The sequence below is a fragment of the Camelus bactrianus genome, chromosome 7 (assembly GCF_048773025.1).
Source record: "Camelus bactrianus isolate YW-2024 breed Bactrian camel chromosome 7, ASM4877302v1, whole genome shotgun sequence".
Classification (NCBI taxonomy): Eukaryota; Metazoa; Chordata; class Mammalia; order Artiodactyla; family Camelidae; genus Camelus; species Camelus bactrianus.
The window spans coordinates 5,538,079-5,564,507 of NC_133545.1; the positions used below are offsets into that span (position 1 = coordinate 5,538,079).

Below are 26,429 nucleotides of genomic sequence, written 5' to 3' on the forward strand. Positions count from 1 at the left end.
CTCCATTAGTGAGAAAAAAATTAAATAGCCCAATTTACATGGAAGAATTGGAGAAAGCTATTAAGGAACCACATCACAAAGTAGGCACCAGGGCCAGATTGTTTTGCATGAGAATTCTTACAAACCTCAAAGTCCAGATTGTTTCAGTGCTCTTTAAATTGTTCTACAGCATCGAAAATGAAGGGAAATTTCCTAATGGCTTTCTCAAAACAGATATAATATTGATATCTAAGCCTAATCAAGACAATACAAAAAGATAAAACTACGGACCAATATCTCATGAATATCAAAACAAAAATTCTAAATAAAATATTTAGCAAATAGGTGCCAACACCACATTAAGAATGCGATACATCATGACCAAGTGGGCTATAAAACAGAAATAAAAAATTGGTTCAGTGTTGGGAAACCTATTAATATCATTCACCTTGATTATTCTCATAAATTATTTTTTAAAGACTTTAATAAAACTCAATAGCCATTCATGATAAAAACTCTCAAGAACATAGTGATTGGGGAATACTTGCTTAATACGATTTACACACACACACACACACACACACACACACACACACACACACACACACACACACAAATACATTTAATATACTACTGTAGTCCAGGAGACATCTCACTTACTTAATTGGGAAACACTGAAGGCATGTATACCCAGGAACAAAGCAAGTGTGCCCACCCACTACTATTCAACATTATAATGGAGACTTTAGCCAATGCAATTAGACAAGAGAAATCAATTAGGGACATAAGCATAAGTGAAGGAAAACTGATCAACTGTGGTGTATCTATAAGATGAAATACTACTCAGCAATAAAAGAGAACAAACTATTGGTGCATATAACTTGAGTGATTCTCAAAATCATTATGCTAAATGAATGAAGCCAGTCTCAAAAGGGACTTTGTTTTACTTATTTCTAGATTCTCAGTGTCTAGCATAAAACCTACCACCAAGTACAAACAATTAATGAATGTTAATAAATAGATGAATAAATATGAATTCCCAAAACTCTTAAGAAGGGAACATGTTTCATTTTTCTAATGTATTCATCGCAGTACTTAGTATATATCAAGGACCTTCGGTGTGGGTTCTGTCCAGCAGAAGTCCCACCGAGATGGAATGAATTACTCAAGACTCTGTGGAAAGTCAAGAGAATGAGAGGGAGTTGGAGACCAACTCCTCGAGCCTCTCAAACACTCTCATATTTATTGCGTACAATCAAAGAAAAGGTCACAAACAATTGTGTCATGGAGAGCAGGAGCTTAAGGAAAAACAGGATTGGGTAGGGATCATAAAATCCACAATGAGTACAAAGGCTCAATTTATCTTCAGGGCAGTCGGGAGAGGGGGACTAAGTACATTCTTCAGATATAAGATGTTGGTTACAAAACAGACCACCAGACCAGCCAGTTCCTTGTCTTGGGGGTTACAGACTATCTAAACAGCAGAAAGCATGCCCAGTGTTTATAGCTGAAGGCATGGGTCATCGCTTTGCAATGAACTATGGACCTATGGTTAAAACAAGCCATGTCCTGCATTTATAGTAAGGGACACACAATGGCTTTGCCATTGTGGAAGCAGCCCTAAGCTAGAATCTCAACTATGCAGGCAAGGCCCTGTCTCTGCCTTTTACGGCAAGGAGACGGGAGTGCAGATGCACAGGCACCTGCTAGCAAAGCACATTTGTTCTTCTAAAAGGTCACAAGCGGCTGGGGTCTATTACAATTTATTAACCTGATCATGGGCCCCCACACTTCTGTCTGCCTTCTGCCCTAGGAGACGAATGGGCAATGCTCTCAGGATCTGTCACATAGGCTTCTTATCTCCTCGTTGCTTCTCAAGAGCAGAGCCTTTTTCTTTGCCTCATCTACAGCTTTAACCTGGATGCAAAGGTAAGAATAACTGAATGCGTTTACACAGAAAATAACCCTCGGAGTTAGACTTTTTTTCATATTAAGCTCTTATTTACTTTTTTTCATGTCTCATAGTTTTCTTCATTCTATTATTGAAGTGTAGTTGATTTACAATGTGTATTTCTAGCATACAGCACAGTAATTCACATATATATATAGAAATATATATACATTCATTTTCATGTTCTTTTTCATTATAGGTTTCTACATAATATTGAAATAGTTCCCTGTGCTATGCAGGAGAAACTTGTTGTTTATCTATTTTATACATAATAATTAGTATCTGCAAATCTGTCTGTCAAGATCCACACCCCTAGGTAGGTGACCCACAAACAAGAAGGTAATCACAAGCACAGACATTGTCCCCAAAGAGCAAGGGGAGAACCCACTTCTGAGTCCCCAGCCTGAACCAGAAAGATGAGTCCCCAGAATATCTGGCTTTGAAGGCCAGAGGGGCTTTCTATGGGAGAGCCAGAAGGCTGTGGGAGATAGAGACTTCACTCTTAAAGAGCACAAACAAAATCTCACATGCTCTGAGACCCAGCACGGAGGCAGTAATTTGAAAGGAATCTGGGGAAGCACAATACCCTCTTGATCCATCCATGTTGCTGCAAATCTCATTATTTCATGCTTTTTTGTGGCTGAGTATGTATGTATCTCACATCTTCTTTATCCATTCATCTATTGATAGACTCATGTTGCTTCTGTATCTTGGCAAATGTAAAGAATGCTGCTATGAACATTGGGGTGCATGTATCGTTTTGAACTAGTGTTTTCATTTTTTCAGATATATACCTGGAAGTAGAATGGCTGGGTCACATTATATCTCTATTTTTAGGGTTTTTTGAAAAACATTTTTATTGATTTATAATCATTTTACAATGTTGTGTGAAATTCCAGAGTAGAGCACAATTTTTCAGTTATACATGAATATATATATATATATATATATATATATATTCATTGTCACATTTTTTTCTCTCTGAGCTACCATAAGATCTTGTATATATTACCCTGTGCTATACAGTATATTCTTGTTTATCTATTCTACATTTTGAAATCCCAGTCTATCCCTTCCCACCCCCTGCCCCCTTGGAAAGCACAAGTTTCTATTCTATGTCTATGAGTCTGTTTCTGTTTTGTATGTATGTTTTGTTTGTTTGTTTGTTTTTAGATTCCACATATGAGCGATCTCATATGGTATTTTTCTTTCTCTTTCTGGCTTACTTCACTTAGAATGACATTCTCCAGGAGCATCCATGTTGCTGCAAATGGCATTATGTTGTTGGGTTTTATGGCTGAATACTATCCCACTGTCTAAATATACCACATCTTCTTTATCCAGTTATCTGTTGATGGACATTTGGGCTGTTTCCATGTCTTGGCTATTGTAAATAGGGCTGCTATGAACATTGGGGTGCAGGTGTCATTTTGGAGTAGGGTTCCTTCTGGATATATGCCCAGGAGTGGGATTCATGGCTCATATTGTAAGTCTATTCTTAGCCTTTTGAGGAATCTCCATACTGTTTTCCACAGTGGCTGCACCAAACTGCATTCCCACCAGCAGTTTAGGAGGGTCCCCTTTTCTCCACAGCCTCTCTAGCATTTGTCATTTGTGGATTTTTGAATGATGGCCATTCTGACTGGTGTGAGGTGATACCTCATTGTAGTTTTGATTTGCATTTCTCTGATAATTAGTGATATTGAGCATTTTTTCATGTGCCTATTGATCATTGGTTTTTCTTTATAGCTTCAATTTCATTTTCATACCATTTCCCATAGTGTCTGCACCAATTTACATTCCTACTAACAGTGTATGAGGGTTCCCCTTTTTCCACATCCTCACCAACTTTTGTTATTTGTGTTCTTTTTTGATGATAGCCATTCTGACAGGGGTGAGGTTATATCTCAATATGGTTTTGATATGCACTTCCCTGATGATTAGCAATGTGGAGCATCTTTCCACATAACTCTTGGCCATTTGTATGTAATCTTTAGAAAAACCTCTCTTCAGGTCTTCTGCGTATTTGTTTTATTTGCTGCTGTTGTTGTTGTTGTTGTATGTTCCATTGTGTGAGCTGGTTGTATATGTTGGATATTAACCCCTTATTGGCCATATCACTTGCAAATATTTTCTACTACACAGTAGGTTTTTTTTCTTTTTGTTGGTGGTTCCTTTGCTATGCAAAAGCTTTTAAGTTAAATTAGGTCTCATTTGTTTATTTTTGCTTTTTTTTTCAGGAGCAAAGGAAAGCTTTATTCTTGGTCCAAGGAATGGAGAGGTGTGAGTGAGCTGTACCACTGAGCTCGACCTTCCCACTCCCCGATACCTTCTCCTCTCAGCCACTTCCCTGACAAGAACCCTATAAAGCAGCCCACCCATAGCCTGTCAGGAGGGCTTGTAATCTAAGAGGGAAGTTTATAGAGATATAAGCTTATCTCAGGAAGGAAGAAAAATCTCAAATAAATAATCTAAACTTATATCTAAAGGAAATAGAGAAAGAAGAAAGAAACAAAACCCAAGGTTAGTAGAAGAAAAGAAACCATAAAGATTAGAGCATAAATAAAATAGAGACTAAAGAAATGGCAAAGATCAATAAAACTAAAAGCTGGTTGTATGAAAAGATAAACAAAATTGATAAACCTTTAGCCAGACTTATCAAGAAAAAGGGGAGAAGGCCCAAATCAATAAAATCAGAAATGAAAAAGGAGAAGTTAAAAATGACACCAGAGAAATACAAAGGATCATGAGACTACTATGAATAAACATATGCCAATAAAATGGACAACCTAGAAGAAATGGACAAATCTTAGGAACATAGAATCTCCTAAGACTGAACCAAGAAGAAATTGAAAATACAAACAGACCAATTACCAGTAATGAAATTGAATCTGTAATTTTAAAACCCCCAGCAAAAAAAAGTCCAGGACCAGATGGCTTCACAGGAGAATTCTACCAAATATTTAGAGAAGAGTTAACACCTGTCCTTCTGAAACTATTGCAAAAAATTGCAGAGGAAGGAACACTTCTAAACTCGTTCTATGAGGTCATCATTACCCTTATACTTAAATCAGACAAAGATATTACACAAAAAAGAAAACTACAGTCCAATATCACTAATGAACATAGATGCAAAAATCCTCAACAAGACATTAGCAAACTGTATCCAACAATGCATTAAAAGGATTAACAACACCATCAAGTGGGATTTATCCCAGGGATGCAAAGGTTTCTCAATATCCACCAATCAGTCAATGTGGTAACCACATTAACAAATTGAAGAATAAAAACCATATCTCAATAGATGCAGAAAAGGCTTTTGACAAAATTCAACAACCGTTTATGACAAAAAAGAAAAACTCTCCAGAAAGGGCATAGAAGGAACATACCTCAACACAATAAAGTTCATATATGACAAATCCATAGTTAACATCATATTCAATGGTGAAAAGATAAAAGCATTCCCCCCTAAGATCAGGAACAAGACAAGGAGGCCTACTCTCACCATTTTTGTTCAACATAGTATTGGAAGTCCCAGCCACAGCAATCAGACCAGAAGAAGCTATAAAAATAATCCGAATTGGAAAGAAAGAAGTAAAACTGTCACTGTTTGCAGATGAAATGATACTATACATAGAAAATCCTAAAGACACCACCAGATAACTACTAGTGCTCATCAATGAGTAGCAGGGTATAAAATTAATATACAGAAATCTTTTGCATTTCTATACACTAACAGCAAACTATCAGAAAGATAAATTAAGGAAACAATCTCATTGACCATCACATCAAAAAGAGTAAAATCCCTAGGAATAAACCTACCTAAGGAGATAAAAGACTTGTACGCAGAAAACTATAAGACATTGACGAAAGAGACTGAAGACAACCCAAGCAATGGAAAGATATCCTGTGCTCCCTCAGATTGGAAGAATTAATATTGTTAAAATGACCATACTACACAAGGCAATCTACAGGTTCAATGCAATCCTTATCAAAATACCAATGGCATTTTTCATAGAACTAGAACAAATAATATTAAAATCTGTATAGAAATAGAAAAGACCCTGAATAGCCAAAACAATCTTGAGAAAGAAGGACAGAGCTGGATGAATTATGCTCCCTGACTTCAGACTATACTACAAAGCTACAGTAATCAAAACAATATGGTGCTGGCACAAAAATAGACACATAGAGCAATGGAACAGAATAAAGTGCCCAGAAATACCCATGCATTTATGGTCAATTTATATGTGACAAAGGAGGCAGTAATATACAATGGAGAAAAAATAGTTTCCTCATAAGAGGTGCTGGGAAAAATGATCAGCTATATGTAAAAGAACAAAATCAGAACATTCATAACACTGTATACAAAAATAAACTCAAAATGGATTAAAGACCTAAGTATAAGACCAAGTACCATAAAACTCCTAGAGGAAATCATAGGCAGAACACTCTTTGACATAAATTGTAGCAATGTTTGTTTTTGGATCTATATTCTCAGGCAAGGGAAACAAAAGCAAAAATAAACAAATGGAAGCTAATTAAACTTAAATGCTTTTGCACAGCAAAGTAAACCATCAACAAAACAAAAAGACATCGTACTGAATGGGGGAAAATATTTCCAAATGATACAACCGATAAGAGATTAATATCCAAAGTATATAATCAGCTCATACAACTCAACAACAAAAAACAAACAGCTTGGTTCAAAAATGGTCATAAGACATGAATAGACAATTTTCCAAAGAGGACATACAGATGGCCAACAGGCACATGAAAAAGATGTTCAACATAGCTAATCATCAGGGAAATGCAAATCAAAACCACAATGAGATATCACCTAACACCTGTCAGAATGGCTACCATCAAAAAGAACACACATAACAAATATTGGCAAAGATGTGGCAAAAAGGGAGCCCCCATGCACTGTTGGTGGGATTGTAAATTGGTGCAGCCACTATGGAAAACAGTATGGAGGTTCCTCAAAAACCTGAAAATAGAAGTACCATGTGACCCCACAATTCCACTCCTGGGTATATATCCAAAAGAAACAAAAACACTAATTCAAAAAGATACATGCACCCCAATGTTCATAGCAGCTTAATTACCAAGATATGGAAACAACCTAAGTCTCCATCAACAGATGAATGGATAAAGATGTGTGTGTATATGTATATGTGTACATGTGTGTGTTTGTGTGTGTGTGTGTGTGTATATATATATATATATATGGAGTACTACTCAGCTATAAAAAAAGAATGAAATTTTGCCATTTGCAGCAACATGGATGGACTTGGAAGGCATTATGCTAAGTGAAATAAATCAGAGAAAGACAAATACTGATATCGCTTATATGCAGAATCTAAAAAATACCACAAACTAGTAAATATAGCAAAAAAGAAACAGACTCACAGATATGGAGAACAAACTAGTGGTTACAAGCAGGGAGAGGGAAGAGGGAAGGAGGAATATAGGAGAAGGGGATTAAAAGATACAAACTAGTAGGTATAAAATAAGCTACAAGGATACATTGTACAACACAGGGAATATTTATAATAACTATAAATGGAGTATAACCTTTAATAATTATGAATCACTATTTTGTACACCTGTAACTTATATTGTACATCAACTATACTTCAATTAAAAAAAAAACCACAATGAGATATGAGCTCATGCCTGTTAGGATTGCTATCATCACAAAGCCAATAAATAATAAGCTTTGGTGAGGATGTGGAGAAAAAGGACCTTGTGGATTTTTAATAGGAACATAAAATGGTACAGTTACTGCAGAAAACAGTATTGAGTTGCCTTAATAAATTAAAAATACAACTACCATATCATCCAGCAATCTCACTTGTGGGTATTTATCCAAAGAAAACAAAAGCACTAACTAGTAAAGATCTCTGCACCCTCATGCTCATTGCAGTATTATTTACAGTATCAAGTTATGGGGACAACCTAAGTATCCACTGAGAGATGGATGAATAAATAAATTGTGATGCAGACACACACACACACACACACACACACACACACACACACTCTCACACACACACACACATACACACACACAGGAATAGTATTCAGCCATAAAAAGAAGGAAATTGCCATTTGTGGCAATATCCATAGACTTCAAGGGCATTATGCTAAGTCAAATAAATCAGACAGAGAAAGATAAATATTGTATAAACTCACTTATATGTGAAATCTAAACAAAAGCCAAGCTCATAGATACAGAGAACAGATTGATGGTTGCCAGAGGTGGGGGGGGGGGGGTAGGGGTGATGGGGAGGGCTGAGGATGGGAGGTGGTGGTAAGAGAAATGGATGATAGGAGTCAAAAGGTAAACATAATAAAATAAATTAAAATAAAATGAACACATGTTGTAACATGTATACACATATATAAGCTAATGGGAAATACCAAAACTTGGAAATATTTTAAATGATTATCAAATCTACTAAAAATGCATACATTTTATTTTATGCAAGTTAAAACTAAATAAAGCTGAAAACTTGCAGCCATTTAGGTACAGTTGCATATAACCAGGGTAGTCCATTCTGGTAGACTGATTGTAAAACTGGTTGTCACACTACCTTGTTTCCAAGCCCTTTTACGGTATGAATTTGTATCTCCCTCTATGGAGTGTTGGAATCTATTTTTAAGCCTCTTAAAGCTCAAAGTCACACAGGCTTTGCAGTTTTACTTTCAACAATTTCTGCTCTTTTACGCATTTCCTGGTTTTGCTTCCCAATTTGACACCCTTTTTTCAACCCACGTACTACCTTCTAATGCATGTAAAAATATATGTACCACTTTAGTAGACATTAGATGGTGAAGAGACCAGAGGATGATTCTCACACATCACACCACAGTCCCCAGGAAGTCTGCAGTCCACGATTAATGTCAGCCCATTTCTCAGAATCTTCTCAGTAACAAAAATAGCTGTTATATATCAACCTGCACACAGCAACACTCTTCCCTGTCTCAGCCACTACCATTTCCTGCCTCACGTCCTTCACCGTTATCTTACCTGTAGGTGTGGTCACTTCATGGGATAGAATTGTTAAGATGCAAGGTCCACGTCCGCTACTCTACATGTGGTCATGCTCGCAGTGGACTTGAACTTGGGGAGGCCAATTTAAGGACAGTCACAGCTCTGTCTTGAACTGAGTAAAATACCCCGTGCCATCAGTGGATGCCAGTCATTCTGTCTTCCTATGACTTTAAGAATCCTGACAATGGAGCTTTAAAAGCCTAAACTCCTTACAGAAAACTTAACAAGTCAATTTTTGTTATCATTGTTTATTTTGAAGTAATGGCAACTTGAAATTTGTATTAAAATTTCTCTATTCCCAAGTTGTGAATGGCCACAAATAATTCTGTGTAAATATAAAATATGTGAAAGTAGTTTGTGCATTCTCTTATTATATTTCATTTCTATTTAACAAGAGATCAGGGATCTCAGAGTCAAGATAGTAATGTGGCCATATGCTAACCATTCTGGAAAAATTGACATGAATTATAAACCACAGACATTCTCTCTCTGCAAACCCTAATAAAATCATGATGCCATAGAGAACTTAAACGTATAAGCTTCATATAAACAAAACAAAAAGACAATCTATGGAATGGGAAAAAATATTTGTAAATGATGCAACTGACAAGGGCTTATTTTCCAGAATATACAAATAGTTCATATGACTTCATAACACAAACAAACAACTCAATCCAAAAATGGGCAGAAGACCTAAACAAGCAATTCTCCAGTGAAGACATACTAATGGCCAATAGGCACATGAGAAAATGCTCAATATTGCTAATTATCAGAGAAATGCAAATCAAAACTACAATGAGGTATCACCTCACACTAGTCAGAATGGCCATCATTCAAATGTCCACAAATGATAAATGCTGGAGAGGGTGTGGAGAAAAGGGAACCCTCCTACACTGTTGGTGGCAATGTAGTTTGGTGCAGCCATTATGGAAAACAGTGGGAGATTCCTCAAAAAATGAAAAATAGACTTACCATATGATCCAGCAATCCCATTCCTGAGCATATATCCAGAGGGAACTCCAAGTCAAAAAGATACATACATCCCAATGTTCAAAGCAGCACTATTTACAATAGCCAAGACATGGAAACAACTTAAATGTCCATCAACAGATAACTGAATAAATAAGATGTGGTATATTTATACAATGGAATACTACTCAGCCACAAAAAATAATAAAATAATACCATTTGCAGCAACATGGATGAACCTGGAGATTGTCATTCTAAGTGAAGTAAGCCCGAAAGAGAAAGAAAAATACCATGGGATATTACTTACATGTGGAATCTAAAATAAGACACAAATGAACTTATTTACAAAACAGAAACAGACTCATAGATGTAGAAAACAAACTTATGGTTACTTGCGGGGAAGGGGGTGGGAAGGGATAAACTGGGAGTTCAAGATTTGCAGATACTAACTACTATATATAAAATAATAAACAACAAGTTGATACTGTATAGCACAGGGAACTACATGCAGTATCTTGTAGTAACCCATAATGAAAAGAAAATGAAAATGAATATACGTATGTAAATGTATGACAAACATGCTGTACACCAGAAATTGACACCACATTGTAAACTGACTATACTTCAGTTAAAAAAAAATAGTATAAGCATCAGAGACAAGAGGTTTCAACAGATTGCTGGGAAGTAGAGAAGATGAAAGATGCATGGGGGCAGAACACCCACAATCAACATGGCCCCAGAGAGCCTATAGCTGAGGCGGCCACAGATAGTATGGGGGCACCTTGGGAAGGTAGGTTTCAGAAATTTCAGCTACAGTGGGATGGGGCTGTGGGGCTAAGAGCAGGGGATTCGTTGAAGATGTGACTATGAGACAATTGATCCAATGATCTCCTTACTTCCCCCTAATTCAGAACCTCCCACTTCAAGGTTATCCCAAGTGAGTAATTGGAGAGTTCTTCCCTACAGATAAGACCATCTCCAGAGAAAAACCTCTGCATTCTGGCATTTAGAATTCCCTCTGCATAACAGCCTGTCCTGTGGTCACCTCAGGTGAAGCCTGCAGTCAGAACCCTCAGTCATGACATGGAACCTCCAGCTTTTCTAATAATTTATTTCAGAATACAAAAAGGCAATCAGGGAGAATTGACATTTAGGGAAAAACTGCAATATGAGAAAGACAAACATAAACAGAAAAAATAACCTTAAAGGGAGCTACTATTAATGTAGGGAAAAAAAACAAAAAGAGGAAAAAACCAACCGAACAAATAAAAATAAACATCTCTTTCAGATATCTAGATTATTAATCCTCCCCACTGAAATCAGCTAAAAATACTGACAAACACTGCATGTATTTTCTTAAAAGCACAGGTGAGCAGGCAAGAAGACAAGCCTTCTCAGACACAGAGCTAACTAAGTGAAGGTAGGAACGCAGTTGGTGACAGGAGTATAGCCCCTGGCTGTCACACTGAGGATATATTACCAACCTTGGAGAACTTAAACTTCTCTTCTTGAAGCCACATTGACATGAAAATGAAAGTCAAAGGCATTCAAGGGAGCTGGAGGGGGTAGGGGGTGGGGGTTAACCATAAAGGAAATTTTACCAAAAACTCCAAAGGGCTATTCCCTCAGTGAAGTGTGATACGGAATTCAATGACTTCTAGTTAACGAACTAGATAATAGATTTGAAAAAGAAAAAACCCAGAATGCAATTTAAAGAGGCAAAAGATGCTTACAGAAAAAACAAACAAACAAACAAACAAACAAAAAAAAAAACCAGAGAGAAAGGGAGAATAGGGTAGAGGAAGTCTTTAAAGTGATAAACAGTTGAATTTCTTCTGAAATGATGAAATTTACCAATCCACACATTCAAGAAAACTAATACCAAAGAAGATCATGAAGAAAGAAATCATACCTTAACCCATAAAAGTGAAACTACGGGACAGCAAAGAGAATGTTTTAAAAAGTTATCAGGAAGAACGGACAAATGACCTTTGAGGAAGAGATGGCTGAAACTATGCTGATTTCTTAGTAGTTACAAAGGAAGCCAAAAAACAGTGGAAGCAGATTTTCAGAGTGCTGAAAGAAGATAATGGTCAACTTAACATTCTACACTCAGGGAATATAGCTGTCAGAAATAAGAGATAAATAAACACATTTCAGACAACAAAGACTGACAGTTCTTGCTACCAGTGCAACCTCATTAAAAGAATTTCTAATGAATGTAACTGAGGAAAGAGTAAAGTACTCTCAGGTAATAAATCAGAGGTAAAAAAAAAAAAAAAAAAGAGAGAAAGGGAGGAAGAAAAGACTAAGTCTAAACAAACATAGATGATACAAAATAATGGTAATAATTTCTAGGGCTTCAAAAGGAAAAAAATAGGAAAATTAAAATACACAACAACAATAAGTTATAGATGGAGTGGAAGGTGGGAATGGAGTTTAAATGTTCTAAAGTAATTTGTTATAGATAAACAAGATTGTACTGTGTAGCACAGAGAAATATAAACAGGATCTTGTGGTGGCTCACAGCAAAAGAATGTGACAATGAATGTATGTATGTCATGTATAACTGAAAAATTGTGCTCTACACTGGAATTTGACACAACATTGTAAAATGACTATAACTCAATAAAAAGGTTTAAAATTAATTAATTAATTAAATAAATAAAAAAGTAATTTGTTGTATAAGAGGAAGATTAAAATACAGATTACCTTTAGACTTTGACAAGTTAAGAATGTGTATTGTATGGTGAATATAGACAATATTATGTAATAACTGTAAATGGAATGTAATCTTTAAAAAGTATATAAAAAATTTAAAAATTTTGGAAAAAGAACATGTGTTGTAATCACTGGGTGGCCACTAAGAAAATTAGGAAAAGTGTATACAATTTTCAAACTAGTAGAGAAAAAATTAGAATGTAAAAAAAATCACCAAATAATCCAAATTAAGCCACAAAGAAGAAAGAGAAAACAAATTGGACAAGTTTGGACAAGTAGTTGGACAAGTTTGGACAAGTAGTTGGACAAGTAGGAATCAAAAAATAAAATGTTATTATGCATCCAAATAGATCATAAGTTGTAATTATGATAAATACACCAAAAGTTTCAGTTTAAAAGATAAATATTTTTAGAGTGGATTTCAAAAGAAATCCAAATCTAAAACATGAGAGATAGGTTGAAAGCAGATATATAGACAAATATGGCAATCAGATTCTAAACAACAAAGAAGACATACAGATGGCCAACAAACACATGAAAAGATGCTCAACATCATTAGAGAAATGCAAATCAAAGCTAAGGGATATCACCTCACACCAGTCAGAATGGCCATTATTAAAAAGTCTAAAAACGATAAACACTAGAGAAGGTATGGAGAAAGAGGAACCCTCCTGGACTGTTAGTGAGAATGTAAATTGGTGCAGCCACTGTGGAGGACAGTATGGAGGTTCCCCAAAAAATTAAAAATAGACTTACCATATGATCCAGCAATCCCACCCACTCCTGGGCATGTATCTGGAGAAAAATATAATTCAAAAAGACACATGCACCCCAGTGTTCACAGCAGCACTATTTACAATAGCCAAGACATGGGAACAACCCAAATGTCCATTGACAAAGATAAAGAAGATGTGGGGTGTGTGTGTGTAAATATATATGTATATGTGTATATATGTGTGTGTGTGTGTGTGTGTGTGTGTGTGTGTGTGTGTGTGTGTATAACACAGCCATAAAACAGAATAAAATAATGCCATTTGCAGCAATATGAATGGACCTGGAGATCATCATTCTAAATGAAGTAAGCCAGAAAGAAAAAGAAAAATGCCAAATGATATCACTTATATGTGGAGTCTTAAAAAAAAAAAAAAGGACACAAATGAACTTATCTACAAAGCAGAAACAGACTCACAGACACAGAAAACAAACTTATGGTTACCAGGAGTGAAAGGGGATGGAAAGGGATAAATTGGGAATTCAAAATTTGCACTTCTTGGGGAGTGATGGAAATGCTAGCTATCTTGATTGTAGTGGTGTTTTCATGGGTGTATACATCTATCAAAATTCATCAAACTGTGCATCTGAAATATATGTAGTTTACTGTACAGGGACCATACCACAATACAGGTGTTAAGAAAATATTTACATAACCCTAAAACATTTGCTTGTGCTCTTTTGCAGTAAATGCTATCCCCTCCTCTTCTCATCACCTGAGAACCATGGATTTGTTTTCTGTCCGTATAAATTTGAATGTTCTAGAATATTATATAAACACAGTTTTATAGCATGTATTTTTTTTTTCCACTTAAGCTGATGCTTTGAGAGTAAGCCAGTGTTTTAGGCATCAGTAGCTTCTTCTCTGTGTTACTGAAGATTACCTGTTAGATTGCAGAGATACATGACAGTCTATCTAGTCACCAGATGATGGGCATCTGAGTTGTTTTCGTTTTTTTATTATTATGAATAAAACTTCTATGAACATTTGAGTTCATGTTTTTCTGTGAACATTTGTTTTCATTTCTCTTGGATACATTTCTAGGAGTGGAATTACTGTGTTGTATGGTAAATATATGTTTATGTTAAAAACTATCACAGTGTTTTCCAAAATTGTTGTACCATCTTCACCTGTACTAGCCATTGTGAGAGCCCCATAATCCCACACCCTTGCTGACACTTGGTGTTGTCAGCCTTTTCTTTTTCAAAGCATTTTAGTGCATGTAGAGTGGAATCATCTAATTTATTTTTATTTTTCATCTTTATTGAGGTATAAATGACAAATATAATTGTATACATTCTTAAAGAAATTCTAAACAAACAAGAACAAAATAGTAAATGAGATAGAATTTTCATTTCATGTTTACTGAGAGCCTGTTATGTGCCGAGCACTGCTGTAGGCAATGGGATTTATTAGCAAATAAGAGCAGGTAAAGATCCTTGCCTTTCCAGATCTTTCAATATTCCTTGAAGGGGCAGAAAATAAAGGGAAAAAAGTAATACATTTTGTAAATTATAAAGTAGATGAGAAGATGTTCACTTATGTAAAAAAGAGAATCATAGAGCATGGAAAAGAGGACCAAGAGTGAGAAGGCAGATTAAACGTCAATAGTGAAAAGAGAATATCTACAAAGTCCTATTCTGCAACATGGCAATTTGTTGATTCCAAATCCCAGAGAATACAATCCAACTTAGAAAGAATTTTAGATAATTAAGACGGTTTTTAACAAGAATAAAGAACTTTGAGAACAATTGCCTTATATATTTCATTTTTTATATTTGTTTATAGAGACAGATGAGACTGGTGTTTAAAAATTAGGTTGGTTTACAACCTCCTTGAGGTCTTCCTGGGTGTAACCTGAAACCTGATGATGAGTCAGACCACCCAGGTTGGTGGGTGGCTGGTTAAATAAGCAAGGGAACTTACTTACAAGGCTTGTCTTGGGCGGCCACAAGAAGAACAGTTTTCCCACCTGCCCGCCAGAATCAAACTTTTATATAGAAGCCTTAAGTGCGTTCAGTCACTTATATGGTCCAGATAGTCTTCACCCCACATTTCTATCTCAAGGCTGGATCCTTGCGGCAGCTTCTGAGAGTGGGGAAGGCAAACAGATCACACATTCCAAGGACAGGGGAGTGGTTGGGGAGCCCCTAGTTGCCTGGGTGTGGCTCACCGATCGGACACGTTCTCCTCTTCCACTGTGCACCCTGGCACTCGGCAAGGGCTTTCACTAGCATGGAGGTGGCTCCTCTGGTGGCTATGTGACTGCAATGGAGGCAGACGCCACAGCAACAATACAGGCACGTGCAAGAGAAAACAAAGGTTAAGGCAACGATTCCCAAAAATCAATGACAACTTTTTCTACTAAGAGTCTCATAATCCAAACCACTGGTCTACTAAGTCCCCAGGCAGGGGGTTGGATCACTCAGAGTGTTCCCTTGTGTCCTCATGTGACTTAGTAGAAATGACACATTAACAGTCTCATCGGGTAGGAACATACTACAATTTGTTTGGATAATGGTACAGTGCGTCCTTGCAAGACAGTGATAATGTCCAAGGCCATTCTGTTTTGGAGAACAGCTTTGCTCCGTAGAGACATCTCAGTGTTCAGTAAGGACCGGCTTTGTGGACTGTCATTCAAGGCTTGCTTGGTGAATTTATTAAGGGCTTTTATGTCTGCTATAGCTTCCAGAAATTATGTAATTTTGCACCTATATTCAACAAATTACTATTCCAGGAAACTTTTGGTTGTTCATGGACTATGAACAAATGTTTGCTGTGTCTCAAATGTGCCTCCTTTGACCTTAGGGGCTCATTACTCAGCATCTCTGGAACTCCTCTAGTGGAATCATCTTCGGAGTTAAAAGCCACATTGGAAAACGAGTCTCTGATTTATAGCTTCTTTTTATTTTCAACCATAAATGTGCTTTCAAGTTGGGTCATTCACCACCCTAGTCACCAGATTGAGACTCTGTCAAAAATTAAGTCCATTCTCAATAGTTAAAGCTGCGATCTCTAAGAAGGGTCAGAAGTTGTGCCACAGACATACCAAAAACTTGCCCTTGAAGTCTCCCTCCCATTCACAGCGGTGATCTGTGCCTGTTCTTGCTTCGGCCACAAGGATGTGGAGACCCCACAGCACAGGTGTTTAGCTGGTCAAGGTTTGGCTTTGATTGACTTTGAGTAAATAAGGCTCAGGGCTCTTGGGACACTTCTCCCCCTTCAGATGTTGCAGGCCATACTCCACCTCTGAATCTCTGACTCTCTGGGATTTATACATAAATAAATAACCCTCTGTGGTAGGAATGGGCTGACATCAAATTCGCTCAGTCATCTGCACGAGCCAAATGCCTCCCCTGGACTCCTCAACCACTCCTTGAAACACACAAGGCCACTATTCCAGATTGGCAATATCTTGGGGTTCTTCTCCAGAGAGATCTCCTTCACAGCAAAAAAGGTGCTCTAGATATAAACATGTGATTAAATGAGACAGACTTCACAGGGCCGAGGAGGAAGGCATTTATTCTATTCTCCTACTGGCCCTTCAAACTGGCTCCATCAGGGCCTCATGGAGGAAATCCTAGATAGGTTTTGCCCTCAGCACAAACCCTCTCTCATCACTGTGAGTCACATTTTTGTAATTAAAACATCCAACCCAATAATCAAACTGAATTTCATTGAAGGAAAAAGGCTCTTCTTCCCCTGACATGTAACTGCTCCCCCCGAAGGAGCTGCAGTGTGGACCCTGCCCTTCTCCCCCTCCTCTTCCAGTCACTTGCTTTGGTTCTGACTCCTTGTGGGTTACAGGAGAAAAGGAAGGAACATCAATGACAAGTCGGGTGTAATCTGGCCTTTAGGGGGTGGAGACCCACTTAGTGGCTCTTTGCTTCATGGGGCACCATTAATGACTCAGAAAGTCTCCCCTGGAAATCTCCAATTACAAGTCCAACTAATGGCCATGCTGTCTCCTCCAGCTGGTTACATTAACTCCAGATCCTGGCACCTGGACTTCCAGAGATCTGGTCTGTACGTCACAATTGGGATCCCTGTTGGATTCCTGGGCAAGTCCGCCTCAAGCTGGCTTTGGCTGGCTCCCTCCTGTGTGGGCCACATTTAATTTATGGGGAGCACATACTTTTGCCCCACAGTCAGTGAAACTTATGGTTGTTTCCAATCAGCCTCCTCCATCTTTACCGTGCCCCTCTGGTGCTAAGGGTCATTGTCCTTTTAATCGAAGTGCCCTCTTTCAAAAGCCCTTTCCTCTTGTCCTCTTCAAATATCTATCGAACTAGCTGAAGAACTCAACCTTACAGAACTGGTTTCTAGCTCCTTCCTTTGCAGGTCCCACACAGATCTGCTAGCACATAGCTTTGGGATGTGGGGATATTGGCAATACTGAGGACTCAGCTGAAACTGACAGAGATATTTATGTTAATATCCTGCTACATTCACCCCAGGCTTCTCACATAATCTTCAGTCCAAAATTTCAAGTTAATGTAAGATGTTTACATGGGACCCTCCCTTTGACATCTGATACTTCTGATAGCTTATCACAAGCCTAGTTGGATGCTGCTGCCCTTGAGTCTACATTTCCCCTGTTAATCTTCCCTGCAGGCCCTAACTTTCTTGTTTCTGAAAAGAAGCTTGATTATCATTCCAATCACCCACATGGACACACACTATACATCCTTCATAGTAGACTTCAAGCCCTGAATTCTCCCTCAGGTCCTCTCCTGTAAATCCTACTTTAATGTCCCAATTATGAGTCGCGGCTATCACATGTTTCAACATTAGAAATATGTACACAATAAATGCTGGAATTTCCAGAGACCTCAGAATTCAGTTAGAACCACCTTCAGAGAAAATTTGGATATAAGAATGTGAAGATAATTGGGTGGGCAAGACTTCATTTGTCAAGGGAGAAAATAATGTCAATATGATTTATTTGATTTACTCATTTTTCCTCTGGTTATGTCTTACCTTCCACAGTACAATATAAAATTGGAAGGACAATCACCTCCCTTAAGTTGCATCTCCAGTAGGCCCCAATACATGCCTAGACACACACAAGTTAATTGAATTAATAATGTTTCTGCAAGTCTCTGAGAGACAATATCTTTTAAATGGTTCTCAAATGAAAGTTGTCAGGACAGTGCATGAATAATTTGCTCTCTAGAGATAATATTGCACTGATGAATCCTTCACAGAGAACTACCTCTAAATATGAGAATTGTGTTATGGGGAATAGCAGTTTGGGTTAGCAATGTTATTTCACATATGTTATAAATGTTTTCTCACAATATTTTTTTCTTCTATGTTGTCTTTACTCCATTCATAATATTTGTGATGAACCATAACTTTTTTTTTTACTCTATTACACTGGGGGCATGGGGAGAGTAATTAGGTTTATTTATTTGTTTCTTAATGGCAGTTCTGGGGCTTGAACCCAGGACCTTGTGCATTCTAAGCATGCACTCTACCACTGAGCTATGCCCTCCCCTGTGATGAACCTTCGAATGAGCAGGTGTTTGGCATCTTATTTTCTCCATACTTAATCTCTAATCCCTGTCTTCCTAAAAGTCACTGAGGCAATGAATACTCTCAGTCATTTTCACAGACAAAACAAAGGACAACTGTAAAAATTCCAATAATTTGACTTTAGGTTATCTGCAATCATTACAAACGACATAAAGTCATCCCTCTAACTTTGAGGTTTTGCAGTTAATTTAGCAAGGCAGAAACTTTCACCTGCTCACTGTCCATGTCACAGTTTGTGAGGGTAAACTTGTCCTAAAGATTTTAGCTATCAGGAGAGATTTTTCTGCTGGCACAAAACACTAGAGGGATTTTTTTTTTAATGAAAATAAAAATCAGGAATGCTCTGAAAGAGAAACAGAGGTAGGTATCATAAGATTTCTCCATCAGGATTCAAGCAGAAAAGAGACAGCTTACTACTATAGCAGTACTATAGAAGTACTACTAGGTACTTGGAGGAAAGTCTAGTGAAGGGGCTTCCTACAAGCTGTGGACACAGGGTTTGGAACTGACGAGGGAGAGGGCTAGAAACAGTGAGGAAATTACATCCTTACCCTAAGGGGTGAACAAAAGCTGGAACCCAGGAGGACAGTTGGGTAGAGAGGCCACCAGGGGAGGAGCTGTGACCTTTGGCTTCGGGTTGCAGCAAGTCAGAGATAACCTTGCAGGGAGAGAGGCAGGAGAATAAATACCCTGGCCTTGTTTTTTTATCCTCAAGAGATCTTCTGCTTGGATTTCCCACTGGCAGAACCCAAGCAGAAATCAGAGAGCAAGAGATTCTACTGACGTTGTCCATGTAGATCATCCTCCTGGGCAAAAAGCTAGGGCGAAGATGGATGAAGTGGGCATCTGCAGAAGCAAATGAAAAATATTTGGCACAGAAGAGACTTTTAAGTTACAGTCAGGGACATTTTAAGTTAGGATGATACGTTAAAAGAGAGAGAAAGAGAGAGGGAAAAATAATAAGAGAATTTGTCAACTTCCAGATCTCCATGAACCACAGCATAATGGTGCCAGAGAAGCCTAATGCTTCACTAGCAAAGTACTCATAGAAGTGGATTGAAATAACACACATTACCAGTGGTGTTTACACTTAACGTATGCAGGATTTCTTCTTTGAATTTTCCTGAATTAAGTATTTGAACTCTGTATAATAGATCATTCCTTGATTATATCAATTTTATAAATTTTGAAATTTGTTGGCTTTGTGTGGAAGGATAGAGGGGAGCCCAGAGTTGCAGGAAATGAGCTAAAAATATATTTAATTCTTGTTAGCTATCACTACATAGCAAAACCTCCCAAAACTTTGTGGTTTAAAGCAAGAATCATTTATTTTTCTTATGAATCTGCAATTTGGGCGGGTCCTAGCAAGAAATGGCTCATCTTTGCTCTTTGCTAGCTTCATCAGTTGGTGGTGGGTGAGTCCATTTCTGTGTTGCCTCGCTTGCATGGCTGGCAAGTTGGTTCCAGCTGGCAGATGAAATATCAGCCAGAAGAGTGGGCCAGGGACTTCATGTCTTTTTCATGTGGGCTTCTTGACAGGCAAATTGGACTTCTTTACAACATGGTGGCCAAATTCCAAGGGCAAGCATCTCAAGAGAGCAAGGAAGCATTTTCTCTATCTAACCTTAGAAGTCATATGGTGTTGTTTCACCCATCCACTATTTATCAAAGCAGTCACAAAGTCCATCCAAGAAGATACAATTTTAGCCATCTTTGGAAAATACGATCTACCATATTAACAAGTTATAGTGAATTAAGAAGAAAAATAAAATTTACATTACTTCCAAAACTTTTCCCATATTTTTGAAAGCACATTTTTAACTGCCTTGATAACTTCTTCTAATATACTTCTCTCAGCTTTTTCTCTTTTCTTTTTCATTTGCTCATTATACTTCATTTTTAGCATCTTTAATTTTTCATCCTTTTCTTCCTGTGATATATTGGTGTCCTTTTCTATTACATTAATTCTTGTTTCGAATTGATCAGTGATTTTCTTCAGGTCTTCTTCCTCCTTTCTCAGCCTTTCCTCTGTCTCCCTGTATATGGCGTCAGAAAAGTAGGTCCCGTCGTTGCTCTGCACCATTTTCTCTATCAGCTCCACCAGCTCCTGCACCTGGGCCTCCTTCTCAGCCTGGGCTGTTTTGCAGCTGTTACTGAAGGCACAGTAGCGGTCTCCACACTCCTGAATGAGGCTCTTTAGCTTCCCATCCACATCTGCTATAAAGTCGCTTAGGCTCTGGTCCTCCAGATCATCTTTGCGCGTGAACAAGATTATCATGTGCTTCATGGCTGAGTCTCCAAACACGGCCTTGATCAACTCCACGGTTTTCTGCTCTTCATCCGTGTGGCGGCCCAACTGAAGAACCAGGATGATGGCGTGAGGCCCGGGGCAGGAACAGAGGACACATTGGCTGATTTCCCTGCAGGTGGTGTTCAGGCTGTCCTTGGTGTCAAAGAGCCCTGGGGTGTCAACAACAAGAAGTTCTCTCCCCTTCCATGTCCGGGAAGCTGTCTGACATCTCTTGGTGACAGCGTGGGCAGAAACCTTAGATTTGAATTCTTTTCTCCCGAGGATGGTATTTGCTGTGGCACTTTTCCCACTGCCGGTCTTCCCCACCAGCACAATCCTCAGAGTGTTGTTCTGGAGGGCAGCCATTTCTATAAGGAGGCTCTAGGGCTAAGGTACCCTCAAGACCTTAAGAAAAGGAAGGAGAGGGAAAAATGGCCAATTTAGGTAAATGGGAACCATTCCTAACTCTCTTTTTCCTTTCTTTTCCTCCCTGAAAATTTTCTATATGATCCCCATATAGAAAAATGAAACACTTCCATTACCATGGAAGAAATAGCAAAGTGGCTAAAGACTTTCCCCACAAAAGAGTACCAGGTTCAGATGGTTTCACAGGAAACTCACTGAAACCTTTAAAGATCTGATTATCTCAATGTTACTGAAACTATTCCTGATCACATAAAAAAGAAGGAAAATGTTCAGTTCTTTTATGAAGCAAGCATAATATTGATCCAAAAAGCCAACAAAGATTTCACCAATAAATAAATCTATAGACATGTATCATATGTGATTACTGATACAAAAATCCTAAATAAATTATTAGATACTAAATAGCAATACACCATAATGAAGTATGATTGTTTCAGAAATATTGGGATGGCTCAACATGAGGAAATTGATTGTTAGAACATATCCCATTAATAGATTAAGAAGAAAATTAACTAGGTGCAGAAGATATTTGGCCAAATTCAACACTGAATCATGTTTAAAGCAGCTCATAAAATTTAACAATTTTAAGCAACATGATTTTATATAACACAATTTGATATAAATAACATGATTTTACTGATTTGACATAGAGTAAGGAAAAAGACTCATAAATTTGATTACATAAAAATCAAAAAGATAAGGTGAGGCAAAAAAAAACATAAACAAATTAAAATACAAATGTCAAACTAGGGGAAAAATTTTTTCCAACTTACATCAGAGAGGGGCAATTTTCCTTTTACACAAAGAATATCTATACAGATGGCCAACAAGCACATTAAAAGATGCTCAATGTTGCTAATTATTACAGAAATGCAAATCAAAACTATAGTGATGATCACCTCACACTGGTCAGAATGGCTATTATCAAAAAGTCTGCAAATAATAAATGCTGGAGAGGCTGTGGAGAAAAGGAAATCCTCCTAAGCTGTTGGTGGGAATGTAAATTGATGTAGCCATATGAAAAACAGTATGGAGCTTCCTTAAAAAACTAAAAATAGAGCTACCATATGATCCAACAATCCCACTCCTGGGCATGTATCTGGGAAAGATGAAAACTCTAATTTGAAAAGATACCTGCACCCCAAAGTTCACAACAGCACAGTTTACAACAGCCAAGACATGCAAGCAACCTAAATGTCCATCGACAGATGGCTGGATAAAGAGGTTGTGGCATATATAGATATATACAATGGAATACTACTCAGTCATAAAAAAAGAATGACATAATGCCATTTGCAGCAACATGAATGAACCTAGAGATTATCATACTAAGTGAAGTAAATAAGACAAATACAAATATTATATGATATCACTTATAAATGGAACCTGAAAATATAATACAAATGAACTTATTCACAAAACAGAAACAGACTCACAGACATAGAAAACAAACTTATTATAAATAAACAAACACAGTTACCAAAAGGGAAAGGGTCAAGGAAGGATAAATTAGGAGTATGGAATTAACAAATACACACTACTATAAATCAAATAGATAAACAACACAGGGAACTATATACAATATCTTGTAATAATCTAAAATGGAAAAAATTAGAAAAAATATATGTATAACTGAATCACTTTGCTGTACACCTGAAACTAACACAATTTTGTAAATCAAATATACTAGTAAGAAGAAAAAATTTTAAAACAAAGAATATCTAAGAGTAGAGAAACAAAAGACCAACAACTCAACAGAAAATGGAGCAAGAGATATGAATAAACTCAAAGAAAAAATGTAAATATTCCTTGAATATGTAAAAATATATTAATAATCACTCATAATAGAAGAAAATAGATCAAAACATAGAAAAAAAGAAAAATAATTAATTAATTACAATTACACTCAGATACTATTTCTCACCTACAGATTTGGCAAAAGCTTGCTGGCAGTCTATTGCTAAAAGGTATAGGGGAAACAGGTCCTTGCCCTCATGGTGAGTAGGAATGGAAAAACAGTCAAAAACATACAGAGGAGAAGTGAGCAATATCTTACAAAGGTTCGTATGTATTTACCCTTTGGTTATCAATCTCAATTTTAGGATTTTTATCTTTCAGACATATATACTCAAATATTTATTGATAAAATGACACACTGATATTTGCTTCAAAGTCATCTGGGCTGGCTGGGGAGTGGTGAATATATAAATGAAACAAGACTATCATAAATTGATAATTGCTGAAGCTTGATACAGTTACATGGAAGTTCCTTGTATCATTCCCTTTATCTTTGAATAAGTTAAAAAACATTTCCACATTAAAAATTTTAACCTGTAAGTGGTAACCACTACTGAATGTATACTGTATACAATGCACCCTAATAAATGTATTTTGTATATTACAGTCATCCCTCTGCATCCGTGGGGGGGGACTCCCCACATATTTCAAAATCTGAGGATGATCAAATCCCTTATATAAAATGACTAGTACAGTCGGCTCTCCATATCGGGGGTCGGGAGTTTCACATTGGTGGATTCAACCAAACTCGAATGAAAATTTCCATCCTGGCTGGTTGAATCTGCTAATGCAAAACCAGGGAAATGGAGGGTCAATGTGTATTTATTGGAAAAAAAAAATCCATGTATAAGTGGATCCACACATTTCAAGCCCATGTTGTTCAAGGGTCAATTGTGTCTCACTCCCAAAAATAACCTGCAAGGAAGCTAATTTTATTACCTGAGTTTTTTAAATGAGGAAACTGAGGTGGCTCAAGAATTCTGAGACACTTGCCCAAGGTCACTGTGCTAATAGGTGTTAAGCAGAGAGAGATTCAATTCAAGGCCTATCTGATTCTACCATGCTCACTCTTAATCACTGAACACTACAGCCTCTTCTTGTTCCTTCTCAAGCCCATTATTCTATAGTTTCAGTTTACATCAGGTCAGAGGTAGATTGGGGGAAAATAGTCCATACACTTTCCTGAATGGTGAACTGGTAGCAAGGCTGTAAGGGAAGGCAAGGAGGAGGGTTTCACATACATCATTTCTTTAGAATAACTAGTCCTCTCCCCGTGGCTCCCACCCCTCCACTCATCTGTTAGACTATCAGGAACACAGCTTCTCTCTGTGAAATGTTGGAAAGAATTCAACAAACTGAACCTAGATTTCCTCTGCCAGTAAGTGACCTGGGTCACCCCTGGAGAGTCACCACATTCTCAGGGATTCTGATTCTTTAGACTGGATGGATTCTAAATTGCCTTCCAGCTCTAAAGACCTACCTTGGGACCACTAATTTCCTATTAAGGGAAAAGGACGGGTTACCGAGCTGCACTCAGTGTCTATCACAGTAGCAGCAGGATGTAGGTACACTATTCAGCAAAAGTTTGTCATGTTAAATATGAGATGTATGGACATCACACTAATAAATCTCTCTCTTCCCCTCCCTACCCTCTGCCACTACCACTCTGGCAGCATCCTCCTTGTCATGCTGCTTACACAGCACCTGGTCCCTTCTCAGACCAGAATCCACCCCCTATGCAGACTCCCTGCTCCTACTGCCCATCACAACTCTATCACTCTAGGGCCTCTTCTCAGCCAGGCTCACCTTTTTTTGAATGAGTTGATGAGTTGTCAAATTTCCTCCAAAGAAGCTATTTGAGCTGGTGCTTTTGCTTTAACTGAGAGAAAAGTGTTTGCACCCTTTTAAACCTCTGAGTCAGGAAGCAGATTGGGTGGAGCCAGTGGAGGAACTGCTTGCCTTTAAAGAGACAGAAATATTGCCCCATAATTTGATGGGTGCTTCAGTTTTGCCAAATTGAAACCTTTTTATCCATGTGCCTGCTATCAGACTAAAATTTTCAGAGTTATTCTTGTTTTGGGTTATAGTGGTAGATCCAAAAGGCCTTTATTACATGACCTAAATCTTGTCCAGAAAGCCCAACGTGGTGTCTGGTCATCTTCCCTGGTGCAGTGGGACACTGAGGGCGCTTCAGGGAAAAAGGAAGTCAGACACATGGTTTGATGTATCCTGGGGATACTGCCTAGTGGTTGTATAATATGGGTTTTTAATATGGTCTTTCAGGAAGATCTCAAATTAGTCACTCAAAAATTAACAGCACTCAAGTATAAAGCCAAATGGATCTAAACCATTAGGAACCAAGAGAAAATCAGTAAAATGTGGCCTGGGAAAAATCTTTCAATGACCACACAGCTTCTCTAGTTTTTTTCATTATGGTTCTTGCAAGCTTGAAAATATGCATGTAAATAAAGATGCACCCAGGAAGCAGACTCAACTTTCCCCCCCAACGTTCCTACCTTAGGCCCAGGTAGAGGTAGGTTATCCTAGATTTACCCAGTGGATGATTCCAACCTGCTCTAGAAATTATTTGAGATGAGAGACAGGTTGTCAAAGTTCCCAGGTTGACCAGATGTTCTAGTTGTCTGCTGCATCATCATAAGGATATTGTTTTTGAGTACATATTTTGGTTCACTACACAGAGAAACTGGATCAGTCATTTCTTAAGCTGGGGGATAAGTACCAAGAAGACCAGATATGGCAGGAAGTAGTGGACAATAGAGTGGCTACCCATTGAGGGAAGCAGCTAGATTTGGATACTATTACATTAATGACCATATGATCAGTCCATATCACTGAACCAATTATTGGTATTAATGACTTGGGTCACCCCTAAGGGCCCCATGTAACATTTCCTGACTTCCGGTAA

The 26,429-nt window shown here is 37.7% G+C and overlaps 1 protein-coding gene across 1 annotated transcript; it reads right to left on the reverse strand.

Annotated features, from left to right (window-relative positions):
• Positions 1-1,157: 1,157 nt before the first annotated feature.
• LOC105068860 (GTPase IMAP family member 7) lies at positions 1,158-25,420 on the reverse strand. Its single transcript, XM_010954825.3, has 2 exons — positions 25,310-25,420; positions 1,158-21,685 (listed from the first exon to the last, which is right to left on the reverse strand). The coding sequence occupies exon 2, from the start codon at positions 21,644-21,646 to the stop codon at positions 20,768-20,770; it is 879 nt and encodes a 292-aa protein (XP_010953127.2). The 5' UTR covers positions 21,647-21,685; positions 25,310-25,420; the 3' UTR covers positions 1,158-20,767.
• Between the last annotated feature and the right edge of the window lie 1,009 nt (positions 25,421-26,429).